This window comes from Coffea arabica, chromosome 3e, assembly GCF_036785885.1.
Source record: "Coffea arabica cultivar ET-39 chromosome 3e, Coffea Arabica ET-39 HiFi, whole genome shotgun sequence".
Taxonomy (NCBI): domain Eukaryota; kingdom Viridiplantae; phylum Streptophyta; class Magnoliopsida; order Gentianales; family Rubiaceae; genus Coffea; species Coffea arabica.
Window position 1 is genome coordinate 46509478 of NC_092315.1, and position 15159 is coordinate 46524636.

The window sequence follows — 15159 nt, forward strand, 5'->3', positions numbered from 1 at the left end:
GGCTGATGGTTAGGTGAAATAGGTAGTTTATATTGGAATCCTAGCCCTACCGAAGGTTTTAACCAGGGAAGACTTATTTCATGCTAATAAATTGTTCAATTCTCAACTGCGAATCAATGCTTTGGATCCTCTGCATAATACGAAGTCGAGTAAAATAATGATAGTCGTGCTGCTGCGCATGCTTGGTCTGGTCTCAAATCTTGGTTTCCATTTCAAATAAAAAAATCCAAGGGCGGTGGTTGAGAAGCAAACATCAGTTCGCATGGCTGATAGTTGATTAACCAGGGAAGGGTCGTCATTTCATGCTAATACTTGTTCAGTTCTCAACAGCTAATCAATGCTTGGTATCAACTATAAAGTCAATGGAAGCAATATAATACTACCTAAGACAATGAAAGTCGTGTTCTTGCACATGCTTAGTCTCTAGTCTTCCATTTCCGTATTCCATTTCTAACCTAAGAAATTCAAAGAAGGTGGTTAAGTTGCAAAGATCAGTTTACATGGCTGATAGTCGCATTTAAAAAAAAAAAAAAAACCACCTGAATGATTAGTTGTCAATTATTTCCTTCATCCCGGCTGAATACACAAAATAGGGAAAGTATATACAACTCTGCAGTAGGTAAAAAGCATTGTTGTAAAATGACTTCTGCATCCTTAAAGAGCTCATGTATGGGAATTCTGGTTTACTTCTTCTTCTTTGTAATTATCGCGAGATTGTGAAGTCAATCAATATCAAGCATATCCAAGTTGCATGTGTGAATTGGCTTAGAGGTTCTGATTTAAGTTACCTTCTTTTAATAGGCCGTGCACGGTGGCGTGGACATCCTCAAATTCTCATAACCACAAAGACTGCCTTCTAGAACCCTTTTGACGCTACACTTCTTTCAGCGGTTAAAGGTGGAGTATTTGTTGCACAGGCAGCAGGAAGTGGAGGTCCTTTTCCTAAAACTTTGCTCTCTTATAGCCCACGGATAGCATCTGTTGCCGCTGCAGTTGATGACCAGAGGTACAAGAACCATTTGACTTTGGGAAATAGAAAAATCTTAGCTGGACTTGGATTTGTCACTTAAGTAATACTGGATTATGTTGTTTGACGAATTTACTAGATGTTTGCGTATGTGCTAATTGGTTGCTTAAAGCCAGATGCTTTATTTGGTTTTTGATATTTTTGTCCAATTCTGCTGATTTTGTTTCAAACTACCTTCATAAGTTAGTCTCTTTAGCTGGAAGAAAGCTCCCTTTTGGTTTTTTTTTTTTTTTTTTATGGTTTTATTGGGTGAAACTGAAAGCCAGGGTGGGGAGTTGGAGAGTTGGGCAGTGCTGCCGTCTATTTCTATGCTGAATACATTCGGTTGGTTTGTGGACTCATTGAAAACTTGGTAACATCGATCTTCATCAGGAAAAGACATAAACACACGCATTAAGAGGGAGGCAAGAAAAGAAGAGGAAAATCAGAGTGAAAAGCAAACCAAGGGAAGAGCTGGTTTTGCCGTAACCGGAAATCGCTTCACCGCTACCATCTCAATCTTCAACGGACAAGCACTGTAAGATATCTTCTGCGGAAAATATGAATGGGTTAATTATAGTTTGCCCCCTTGAACTTAACTTTTATAACACTTTGCCCCCTGAACTTTAAATATATACACTTTTCCCCCTTCATTGACTAGGTCAAACGTTAATGATGAATTTTTCATCCAAAATTTTAATAAAATAACATTAATGTGCTTACATAATAGTTTTAGAACAATGCTATACTTTTAATTGGAATATGAAACTTTTTATTAGAGAAAACACAAGCTCATATGATTTTAAAAATAAAAAAATAAAAGTTGGTATAATTAATGCTTAAGAATTGAAAAATTGTATTGTGGTGAAAAAAGAATTTAAAATTGCTAAAGCATTTGCACAAGTTTTCCATCACTTATATTTTTTTCCTTTAAATTGTAAATGGATTAGTTGTGATAATTTTCATTTACTTTGCAATTTTACAAGATTTTATGGGTCAATAAGATGCTATTTGATAATTTTATACCACATTCATACCTTGCCTTGTACTTAATTTGCATTCTACATTTAAAAAAACAAAAATTCTCTAAATATGTTTTTCAATACATTTTGTATTTTTAATCATGTTTTTATCTCATATAAAACACATTAAAAAGTGCTACAATAAAAAAATATAAGCAAATAATTTTCATTCCAAATGCACTAATTAATTTTATATTATTCAAAATAAGTATTGTTATCGGAATTGAGATAAACACATTGAGTTGCTTAGACTTCTTTTTGTGAGTTATCTAATTCATTTTTGTACTAAAAGATAGAAATGTATAGTGTAATTGTGTTTAAATGCATTTAGCAACTATTAAAGATATAGGTATTTATTATGTTACAATTATTATGTGTGTTTAAGAATTAGGCGGGGATATTTTGATCATGAAAAATATAACTTCATCTTAACTCCGTCAAAAAGTTGGCCGCAAGGGGTAAAGTATATATATTTGGAACTTAAGGGGCAAAGTGTTACAAGGGCCCAAGTTCAGGGGTCGAGTGCATGATTATTCGTCAATTTTCCCATAATTTTGTCGTACATATATATGTTTTCCATTGCTTTTCATTTTTCTTAACACACATTTCAAGTTGGTATGTCTATGCGATGAACTGACGGTGATTAGGTGAGATCCTTTGTATCACTAATCGATGTCAAATCCAGTGTCAGTTCCACTTATCACGTGAGAATAAAGAAAACTTAAATAAATAACACATGATAGCTTAAATAACAGGACATTTTGCATAAATATAGAAATTGCCACTGAGTTGCTACTGAAAAGTGGTATCGAGGATTCCATGTGCGTGGTGATGATTAATATGACTAAAAGTCTTGAGTCTGACCAAACTTGGGACATGAAAGCACAGTTCTGAAATTACATATCAATCCCTCTAGTTTCTTTTATTTTTAAATTGTGCCACTAACTTTCTGTCATTTTAGTTCGACCCCACAAATTTGATTAAAATGTTTTCAGTTAGGTCCGTATGACTAACTTGGTCATTTGCTTTTTCTCTTTTTGTACTTTTTTCTTTTTACAAAAAAAAAGGAGAAGAATGGAATTTAAGAAATGGGGAAGGGATATGAAAATTAGAACTCTGAACCTCTAGTGCTAAGGTATCAATTTTAATTATTAAATCAAGGCCTCCTCAAAATTTCTCTTTGTACTTACGTGAGCTCAATGGGAGTTAGGCCTATGTAATTTTATAATTTTTTTCTTTGATTAATTACTCTTTTAGTACTATGTGAGCTAGAAAATAGGACATAAGATCTTTTGTAATTTTTTAATGCATTCTTCTTATTTTTTGGTGAAATATGATCATACATGAGAGCGCGTAAAACAAGCATCGGGTTCATTGGCGCAACGGATCTTCTGTCTCACACTCTGTACCACTCTCTATTCCACTTTTTATTATATTGCTATTTCTCCTACATAAACATCATGTTTTAGTTCTTTTTTGTTTCCTTAAGATCCAATAACTATTAATTGAGCAAAAAATAAATACAGCAATTTCAAAAAAGTAATATATAATAGAAAATTAGAAAATATAGCAGAAAATTCATAAAAAATCTCATTTTTTATGCATTTTGATTTTTTGAGTTTGTTAAATTTTGTGTATTACTCAATTAATAGTTATTGGATCTTAAGGAAATAAAAAAGAATTAAAATATGATGTTTATGTAGGAGAAATAGCAATATAATAAAAAGTAGAACAGAGAGTGGCACAGAGTGTAGGACAGAAGATCCGTTGCGGTTCACTGGGGTGTAGGAAGGTGCCTTGAAGTTGACAAATTGACCTTCCTCCCTAACAACTGACCTTCCAAACTCTCTCTCTCTCTCTCGTAAGTGAGATGTCATGAATCCAAAACCTCCAACTGACATTCTCTTCCACCTTAGTAGCCAACCTAACCCCTTCCCCCACTCCCAAACTCATTTTATCTGGCATTCAAAATACCAGGATTTGTTTAGGCAGAGGGTTTTCACTTTAATTTTTAAAATAAAACTACTATTTCATTGATAATTTGAGTGACTCGATATACTTAAAACTCAATACCAAGTTGCAGTTCCTCAATTTGACAAAACTTTTTCCCTAAACTTCTAATGGGCCAAAAAAGTCATCTTTCTCAAAAGTCCCATTGTACACCTGGTTTTGTTTTTACTTTTTTCTCTCCATTTTACTCCATGAAAAACTCAAAAAAAATCAACTTTCACTTTTCGTTTAATTTTTTATTTTTCAAATTACAAATGGGTTCAGTATTTAATTTTAGAAATATGAGCACTTAATCTGAAAGAAATAAAATAAAATGATCGAGGACCAACTTTTATGGCTATTCACATAATTAGGTGTCATCAATTTTTTGCAACCACAGATTTTGAAGAAAAGAAAAACTAGTTTCACCCTTTTTTTTATGTTTCTTTATAAATATTTACCTATGTCATTGTAAAGGCATTAGGCTGACACAGAACTAAATTCATGACAAAAATAGTTAATTTTCTTCATTTAATTAAGAGTAGGGAGACTTTTTGATATTAGATAACAAGTAAGATGGGAGAGTTCTATTGTTTTGATATCAAGAGGAAAGTTTCCTAACTTTTGTAAAATTATAAGGAAGGTTAGTGTAATTTATCTTATATAATATCCAGTATTGTATACTAAGGTATGAAATGATTGTCAAATCGTTTTGAACTTGATCATATGTGCTAACTTAACAGATAACTTCTAGTAAATTAGTAATTGATTTCTAGTTTTCACTCCGCCTTAGAATATGAGCATAAGATATTCACCTCTTAATCAATGCTTAATATCAAGATGAGGAATCAAAATAATAGTACAGCAAATGATGTAATTCTGCTTGCTGCACATGTTCCAAAAACAAAAAGGCTTAGGCCTAGTTTGGGAATTTATGAGAGAAGATAAAATTTAGGTTAAGAAAGAAAGAAGAGAAAAGAGAGGATAATACTATCTTTCTATGAAGTCATGATGTTGAACAATGAAAGTCATGATGTTGACCATGCTTACTCTAAAGTTTTCATCTCCACAATTCGGCAATTCCATTTTTTAAACTCTTCATTGTCACCATCTTCATTTCCCTCTAGTTTGGTAATTAAGTATGCTCTCTGCGCCTTACAATTTGGCAACTTCAATTTAATGAAATCTGTAAAAAAAAAAAATAAAGATATTGAAAAAACAGATACGGTTCAAAATTATAGTAATAAGAAAGATGGAAAAAGAGGAATAAACACTAGAGATGTCAGAATTTTGGTGGCCGTGTGGTTGGTGACAGCGAGAGCTAGTGTTTAGTGGGTCTTGGGAAAGAGAGTTAATTATGAGGGGAGAGAGAAAAAAAGGTGGGAAAGACAGAAGATGAGGATTAGAAGAGGGTTTTTTTTTTCTTTCTATTTTTAGGTTGGACGTGTTCCTTTATAAATTAACCATTAGTTGAAGGATACTTAAGTCATCTCAATAAAACAAAGGAGGTTAATGTAATTTGTAAAGATTGAGGAGACCTGAGCGAAATTATCAAACACTTTAGGGGACGTAGCTTTTGAAGTTATCCTTATAAAATGACTTGAAAACAGGAAGAAAAGTACGTGAAATATGCAATATCATGATGGAATCTGAGCGCCACTAAAGGCTTTAATTTGTCAATTTCATGCTAATGCTTATTCAATTTGTCAATTGCTAATCAATACTTTGCAGCTTGTACCAAGAAAGTGGAACCACGGTAATACCTACTACAATAAAATAATGAAAGTCGCGTTGTTGCACAAATAGGGTGGCTGAGTTGAAAGCATCAGCTCTCATGGCTGATTGTTATTACATAAATATGAAAAAACGAATCATGACATTGGCACTCTAAAAAAAAGTGCAAATACTCTAACCTTACTGATTATTATTAAAAATTACACAAACACCGGTAAACTAGACTCTTTAACAATTTTAAATATAAAAATTACCCTCAATGCATAGTTTAAAGATGATTTTTGCATTACTTTTATGAAGAGTTCTACACTCTTGACTCCAAAATTTTAATTTTTTTTTTAAATCAAACATTGTTTAAAAGTGTTAAATAACCTAATAAAAATAATTAAAAAGCCAAAAAGTAATAAAAAAAGCTCCAAACCACAAATCTTGTACTTTATTCAAGAGCAACTAAACAATTGATACTCACGCAAAATTTTTTGAATCATCGATGGTAAAAGTTTCATCTATTAGTAGTTGTATAACGATTAATGACTAATTTAAGAGCAGGAAAGAGTTAAGTGAATTGAAGAGATAAAGTAAAGAAAGTTATTAGTGAAGAGATAAAGGGGCAATCAGTGACGGAGTCAAGATTTTTTCCTTGGGGGCCAAAATTTTTTCAAACAAAATTACCTTACTATGTTATGTTTAAAATAATTTTCATTTATTTAAATATATAACATCTTAAATTATCAAATATTGATTTTAATTATAAAGGTATGTCTATTTCATAAATATGCAGCATAGTCATAACAAAAATTAGAACAAAAAATAACCTTTGATTAAATATCTTATAACATCCCAAACTATCCAAATTGTACATTATGAGAAGATGCGCCAATATGTCACTTGTGCAAAATAAAAAATATAACTATGCAATATACATATAACTATTTTCAATTAATAAAAGATAAAAGTTATGTTAGCATGCATTGAAATTTCAACCTCTTTTCTTAAAAGTAAATTGAGTTTTACGTTCTTTCATAGAACTAAATTCATCTATAATTGAATCAGTGCTAAATTTTTAAACAACTACCTTTTTGTATGTACATTGTCAGACAATCATTCAATAAATTATTTTTTATCTTGTTTTGGAACTTTGTTTTGATTATATTCATAATTGAAAATATCCGTTCTATAGTTGTAATTGACACAGGAAGAGTGAGAACAAATATAATCAATATATCAACAACAGGATAGATCACTCAATTTCTTGTCTTCACCAAACCTTAAAGTAATTATTTGTATACTTGTATATGGGTCAACAAGAGGATATATCACTAGTTTTAAATTTTTTATCAATTAGGCAAAGTTGTATATTTGTATATGGACCAATAAAGTAATTATTTTTGTTTTAGCCCATTGATAATTATGAATTGAGTCTTTTATTATAATATATCAAATTGGGTCAATTTACTTTGGATCATCAAATTATATGTTTAATTTTTTGAACATTAAATAATTAGCACAATAAAAAATAAATAACTGTTTTTGAAGAAAAAATTAAATCAAAGGTGGCTAATTTATACGCACATAGATATATATATATATATATATATATATATAAACTCTCATAATATAAACTAAAATTGTAAAAAATTAGGGGGGGCAACTTTGTCTTATACATATATTTACATATTATGAATTAAATTTTCAAAACTTATTGCCCCCCTCAGCCCCCCTTGGCTCCATCATTGGGCAGTTTAATCTCCCAGAATATTTTATAAATTTTTGTGTCATTTCATTAAGCAAAAAAACAAGGGTGGAGTATATGGAGTTTTTATCGGAATGCCAATATCATTTGTCTAAAAAAAATCAACATCTGAATAATTTTAGTCGTCAATTAATCAAGGAAGGGTCATCTCATACGGAAATTGACAACCGTTCCTGCCAGTGGACGGCCATGATTTGGCCTCAAAATTTTGTGCGGCTCAGATCACGTCTTGTAACTCGATTTTCACGTCAAGTGTGGGGCCCACAAAAATTTATTCTAAAGTTACGTCGTGTGCAAAGAAAGTTACACAATGTGCAATTGATGTTACTCACAGTGCAAAATGCACACAACCTGCACAAACGGTTGCAGGTGCAACCATTTGTGCCCCTTGTACATCTCATACTACTACTTGCTCAGTTCTCAACTGCTAATCGCTGCCTAGCAGTTGGCACTAACTATCAAGACAGCGGAACCAATATATTAATACTACAATAAAACAATGAAGTCGGATTGTTGCACATGTTTAGATCCTATTTGATAATCCAATTCAACATTTAAATTTAATGGATTCAGATATTAACATATTCAAATGTATTTGATAACAAAAAATTGAATATTTGAATTAATTAAGTGATTCTGAATGTACCAGGCAAAACTTATTTCGAAATATAAGTGATAAACAATTCACTTATTACTAAATCTGATACACACTCAAATATATTAGATTTAATATTTAATAATTTAATAATTAATAAACTCAAATTTCAAATTTCAAATTTCAGCTTTTAAACTTCAGTTTATCAAACGTATCATTAGACTCTAGACTTCCATTTCCATAATTTTATTTTCTTTTCTGACCCTTGAAATTCAAATGGGGTGGTTGAGTTCGAAACATCAATTCACATGGCGGATAGTTTCGTGTATGCATAAAAATCATCTTGATTAATTAGTCGTCAATTATTTATTTTATTTTGGCCAGAATACTAACAATATGCATGTGACTACAACTCTACAGTAGGTAGAAAACGTTGTTGTAAGACGACTTTTTGCATCCTTAAATTTTGAAGATAATGGCTTCTGGTGGTGGTGGTGTGGCTTCTAGTTTGGATCGCCTTGATTCTGTTTTGGAAGGGTTGCGGCGTCGATCGGTCACTGCAGAGCAGGTCTACAAGGACTGGAGGGTTCTGAGGATTCTTTGGGAGTCCTGTCATAAGGGGACTGATGCAGGCCTCAAGATTGAAGCTGCAGCCGAGGAGATCGCCCATGACCTTAATCGTATTTCTGATGGAGAGAAGGAGGACAGCGAAGGTCCAGAATCACAGTTCCTTCTCCAATTAGCTCGTGATTGTGAAACAAAAACCAAGCGATTGATGGCTGATATTGGAGAAGCTCTTGACTATCTGTACTCGTCGTGCTCAACAGGAGGGAGCAGCATCAGCAGCTCACTCCAGTTACAGCTGATGTCTCCTGCAACTCTTGATGTTTCCTTCTGGCCAAGATTTGTCAGCCATGCACAATCAAACGTGCTCAGAATCAGTCAGATTGTGGTAGATCACTTGGGTCATGAACACTTTGGTATACGGGATCAAGTCTTTACCTTCTACAACAGTCTAAAGTCCATCAGGCGTTACTTTGGTCTATTACTAAGCGATCCCAAATTCCCATACCTGGGAGGGGCAGGAGTAGGAGCAGGGGCAGGAGCAACAATAGATGATGCAGTGCCTAGTATTGATGCCTCCCTCGGTCATGTGGTATCTTTGGTCCTTCGGATTGCAAATCGGTGTTCTGATCACTGGTTGGATAGCAAAACAGGCCGGATCCAATTGGAAAAAGGTGAGCTGAGTAAGTTCGTGGAGGATGTGCACCATGAGATTCATCCAAGAAATCCCAATTTCATGAGGTTCCATCTTAATTTCCTTTTGGCTCTCTGCTTCAGTAATAATAACGAGGATGAGAAGATGGATATTGTTATGCAATTCTGCAACTATCTCTTTAATTCTGAACGCGGTGATTTTCGAAAAGAGGTGACTTCCCTGGTTACTCTTTTTGTTGACGCTACTACTAAATTAAAGAACAATGACGCAGTGCAAAGTTTCTTTCCAGAAATCAATGCAATGCTCGTTGAGATGGCGTCGCTCTTTGAAGCGAATAGTCGCAAGGGGCATAAACTAAATGACTCTCCTCAGTGCTCTGAGTTACTTACAAGAATTTGTCTTCTCAGAGCAGAGCTTTCCCTCGTCGTGCAAATTCGTAATATGAGCAAAATTAGCAGCAATTTGTCGTCCTCCTCCAGTATGCTTTCAGATTGGAAAGATATCCCGAGAAATCTGAGCATATATTCCAAAAATTTACCCCTTGACAAGATTGAGGATGGGGAAAAGATGTTGGCATTCACTGAATCATTGTTTGAGGAAGTAGAATCTCTTCATCAGTCATTTAGGCACAAGAAAATCTCAGGTTCTATTGCGAAGAACTCACTTCTCCTACTTTTTTTTAAGATTGTGATTTTCAAGGAAGAGTTGTTTTTAATGGAGTTATTGTTGTTGAAGAGTGGTAATGAAGCAATTTCCATGGCTAGTGGGAAAGATCAAATTGCATTCCATCTTCAGAAGCTTGAGTACTTTCTACTAGTTCTCTCAGATGAGCGAATGAAGGATAGAGAAGACATGCTCAGAGCCTTCAACAAAATTGAAGTTTTTTTTAGGAGCTTGACATGTTCAGCTTACTCTTTTCTTATAGCACAAGATGAAATGGTCCTTTCGTTTTCTGATCTGTTAGATAAGGTGAATCAGTTGATGAAGGCAAAGCTTAATGAGATTATTCCCCCATTTCCACTGTTTGATTTCCCTGAGGGTTTCAAACTGAATTTCCTTGATTCCTTCGTAGAAAATCTTGGGGAGCTGCTGAAACATGATCCCGAGTCAATTGCATCAGCGAAGCTCCACATCTCAGAGATTCAAGTACATCTCAAGTCTCTGAGATCTTTTCTTGAGAGTGTTGCAGATTTGGAGACTGAGGAAGTCGAAGAGCTGAAAGATATTGGAAATCACATCATTGATTTGGTGTACAGAGCAGAGTATGTAATTGATTCAATCGAAATTGATGCTCAGTGGCAGGATTTCTTCTGGTTAAATGATGTATTGGAGGAGTTTAGACGTGTTAAAGAGAAGGCCTATGGAATTTATTTGACCATCTGTGATGCTAAAATCCAAGTCTCCAAAAATTTCACCCAAATTTCAGTCGACAGGCGTCTAATGAATATTCATCCTCCAGCAGTCCATGAATTTATGGTGGATCTCAGGGACCAAGAAGAATGCATAATCAGCCGACTTACCAGAGGATACCAGCACCTAGATGTTGTTTCTATCGTTGGAATGCCAGGTTTAGGCAAGACAACATTAGCAAGGAAAGTTTACAACACGCGACAAATCATGCATCACTTCCCTGTAAGAGCATGGTGCACTGTTTCCGAAGCATAGGAGAAAAGGAAATTAGTCTTTGAGATTTTAACGGGCATCCATGGACTTAAAGATGAGATTCCCCAAATGAGTGATGAAAGTCTTGAACTCGAATTGATTGGCTGCTTGCAGGAAAACAGGTATCTCATAGTCATGGATGACGTTTGGGATGTTAAAGCCTGGAAATACCTGAAAGATTTATTACCAGATGACGCCAATGGAAGCAGAATTCTATTAACATGTCGTCTTTTTGATGTGGCCTGGGCAATTAAACGACATAGTGATCCTCATCCTCTTCGTCTATTATCCGACGAGGAAAGTTGGATGTTATTAGAAAAGAAGGTATTCAATGACAACAATTGCCCCCAGGAACTTGTGGAAACGGGAAAGGAAATTGCTCGGCAATGTAAAGGATTTCCTATTGCAATTGTTGCATTAGCTGGTTTACTAAGAATGACAGAACTGAGCCGAGATTCTTGGACAAATGTAGCTGAAGCCTTAGTCTCACAGATAATAGATGACCCACAAACTAGGGCCTACAATGTCTTAGAGCTTAGCTACAATCACTTGCCGGAGAATCTAAAACCATGCTTTCTCTATTTGGGAGTTCTTCAAGAAGACAAAGATATTCTTGTTAGCAAATTAATACGGTTTTGGCTCGCAGAAGGGTTGATACCAAAAACTGAGGCAAAGAGCTTGGAAGACGTCGCAGAGGAATTCTTGATGGAGTTGATTAACAGAGGGTTGGTAATAATCTCCAAACGAAGATCCAATGGCAGGGTCAAAGCATGTCGCCCTCAACCTCTTATAATTGATTTGTGTATGGCAAAAATCAAAGAGGAGAACTTCTTTCAGCCATATGCTTCTTTTCCTAGTTCAGGTTATGGTTTTGAATTCGATTTTTTCCATCAAACGGGACCTTTGCAATTTGCATCCTATCGGCTGGCCGTGTATTCGAACCGAAATCATTTTGTCCAATCAAGACCATCAGGAGCGGGCACCCGTTCTTTGGTTTTCTTTGCTTCTAAAGATTCAGAACCAAGATGGCCTTATGATATCTCCTTCATTTTGCGCAACTTCAAATTACTTAAGGTGTTGGATTTCGAATGCATCAATATCGTTTCTTTTCCTGTTGAAATTTCGATGCTGATTCAATTGAGGTATTTAGCAATTGGGGGATATCTGACATCTATTCCGCAATCGATAGCCAACCTCAGGAAACTAGAAACTCTTGTTGTGAAGGGATTGCGTGGTAAGATCGTCTTGCCAAATACTATTTGGCGCATGACAAGTTTAAGGCATCTTCATGTGAGTATTCATGTTACTTTGGATTCGGATGATGAAGAAGAGCTTGAAGATTGCTTCGTGTTAGAAAATTTGGTCAGCTTTTCCCGCCTATCTCTTCCTTGTGGTGGGGATTCAGAATGGACAATGAAGAGGCTTCCAAATCTTCGCAAACTGAGTTGCATAATTTTTCAGAGACAGGATTCTTCTGCTAATCATAATCAATTTCCAAGTTTGAATCTTCTCTGTCATTTGGAGTCACTCAAGATATTTTACTATGGATATCATCTTAACAATGGCGAGTTCAATCTCCCATTGACTCTAAAGCAATTGACTCTGTCAAACTTTCACCTACCATGGAGTTGTATCTCTGCAATTGGTAGACTGCCAAACCTGGAAGTTCTGAAGTTGCGATCTGAAGCCTTTGTGGGGAGAACATGGGACATGGTGGAAGAAGAGTTCCTGAACCTTAGATTCTTGAGCTTAGACACTCTGGACATTGTCCAATGGAATGCCTCTTGTGACCACCTCCCTAGACTCGAAACACTTGTCTTACAAAATTGCAGAGAGCTCCGGAAAATTCCACCTGATTTTGCAGACATATCTACACTGGAAATTATTGAAGTGAATTGGTGTGGAGTATTTGTAGAAATATCGGCCAGGCATATTAGGGAAGCAACAGGAGATGTTAAAGTCGTTATAAGGAGTTTATATTGGAGACCATGATCAGCATGATTTGGATAAAACCTCTTTATACTTCCTCTGATCACTTGTGAGTCTATTATATGATTTTTCAGCAACCTATCCATTTTCTCCATTCATTTGTGAGATGAAATTCCTGTCATTTCTATTTACTTGAGTACATATACTAGCTGAAAAATATTGATAACCACTTTAATTTTAACTTCTTATCTAACGTTTAGGCTTGAGAAATCACGTTTGATTCTTGTCTTCTAAGACCATTTTTCTTGCCCTTTCCCAGGTCTGTAACTGGCAAGGCTCAATTGAAACTTGAGAGGCACTGTTCACCACAAGCAAGAACTTTTGGCCAAGCTTTGCCTTACATTGGAGCTTTCCCATTTGATGCTCAGTATTGTGCTTTTGATCTTTGGAACGAATGCGGCAATGTGACTGATTTTGATTACCTGCTTTTTTTCCCCCTGCTTTTTATCATACAGTGGGTTGTTTAGAAAGACCAAGCTTGTAGATGTGTTCTGAGAATGTTTGTTTGATGAAATTGAATTACAGTTGTCTTTCATCATCAAGGACTTTCCTTTTTCAATTTATTTTTTGTAATTATACTCACACACACATATATTTGATCTTGGCTGTAGGGACCATTTTGTTGATTCAATGCAATTTATGCTAGGTTTGGAGGATTTATTTGATTGGGTATTACTTAGGGTAAATTGATTGGATATTATTTCTAGTAAATATCCTTTTATCCCCTGTAGTTTAGTACTTTATCACGTAACCCCTTATTGTTGAACATCCTATATATAACCTTCTCATGATTTGGGTTAAAATATCATCGTTAAAATTAACGATCAATAATTAAAAATCAAAGTCAAATTAATAAATTGACAAATTCATTTTTTCACTACTTGTTTGCTTTTATTCTTTTGTTTCTCTCTCATTTTTTTTGGGAAGAGAAGAGTTGATTTTAAAAACCTATATTTTAGCCTATATAAACTTAATTTTCTCCAAATACAAAAAAGATGGAAAGGAAATGAAGAAATAAAAAGATGGAAGGGAAATATAAAACAAATAAATAAGAAACAAAAAAAATGAAATCTTTTTTAACTACAAATTTCATTATAGATGTTTAAACCAAATCTTTAGTGATATTCTCTAGTTCTTATTTATATATATTTTTTATTTTAATTTCTTCTTTTTTATATTTGGAGGAAAAAAAAGGTTAATGAAAGGATAACTTTGTCAATTTATTAATTTGACTTTGACTCTCTACTATTGATAGACCATTAGTTTTAATGAAAAAATTGACAGTGACACCTTAATCCAAACCATGAGGGGTTATATATAGGTTTTTAAACCATTGGGGAGTTTTATGATAAATCACCAAATCACAGGGGGTAAAAGATAATTTACCCTATTATTTATTGAGCCTAATGGCTATAAAAGTTGAATGTGCCAACCTACCCAATATATTTTAGCAAAACTCAAGCATGATTATTGAATTGTCTTAAGAATTAGCTTTTTGTAATTCTGGTAAAAAATAAATATTACTATGATATTAAAGTATCAACACGAACAAATATAACATTTGAAGTGCACTTAGATTACATAGATTCATTGTCTGCCAAAAAAGAAAACTTTTTTCTTGAATAAAAAATTTGATACAATGATTCTCAAATTTTGATAATCTAAATACAGGTAGATAGTAATCAACATAATAAGAAAGTTAGGGGGATGTTCTTGTCACCTTCCTATTAGACCATTAACAAACCATCAATGCCTCAATATGAAAGTTTCAGGGTTCTTAAATTCATTGTTCATATATCAAAACAAAAAAAAAAAAAAAATGCGAGCAGAAATGCGCGTAATAAAACGTTTCGACTCTAACCATTGCATGGAAATGGGGTAATTTGTGAAAGAAAAAACGTGTTTAACAAACGACCGACTTCGACGAATGTTATGAAATAAAAGAATTTGTAGAACGTTTCTACAAATGGAGGTTGTTAGTTATTTAATAAGCACTTCAAGGCTTATGGAGGTTTCCTGCATTGCTTTACAATAACTTACATAAAGTAAATATGTCAAAGAATAAATGTTTAGCCCACAAAATACGACCTAGAGAATGCAGATTATATGCCATTATTAAGGCTTATGTGTGTGAGAGAAAGAACTAGCACTTTAAGGATTATGCAGGTTTTTCGGATTTCTTTACAAGAT

At 34.1% G+C, this 15159-nt stretch overlaps 2 protein-coding genes across 2 annotated transcripts; both read left to right on the forward strand.

The window, feature by feature from the left end:
- Window positions 1–549: 549 nt before the first annotated feature.
- Window positions 550–10991, forward strand: LOC140038308 (uncharacterized). The gene is made up of 3 exons (XM_072083566.1): window positions 550–1006; window positions 1400–1544; window positions 8520–10991. The coding sequence occupies exon 3, from the start codon at window positions 8575–8577 to the stop codon at window positions 10981–10983; it is 2409 nt and encodes an 802-aa protein (XP_071939667.1). The 5' UTR covers window positions 550–1006; window positions 1400–1544; window positions 8520–8574; the 3' UTR covers window positions 10984–10991.
- LOC113736615 (putative late blight resistance protein homolog R1B-12) lies at window positions 10991–13680 on the forward strand. The gene is made up of 2 exons (XM_027263674.2): window positions 10991–13018; window positions 13229–13680. Exon 1 carries the CDS (start codon window positions 11050–11052, stop codon window positions 12970–12972), a length of 1923 nt encoding a protein of 640 aa, XP_027119475.2. The 5' UTR covers window positions 10991–11049; the 3' UTR covers window positions 12973–13018; window positions 13229–13680.
- The last annotated feature ends 1479 nt before the right edge of the window (window positions 13681–15159 follow it).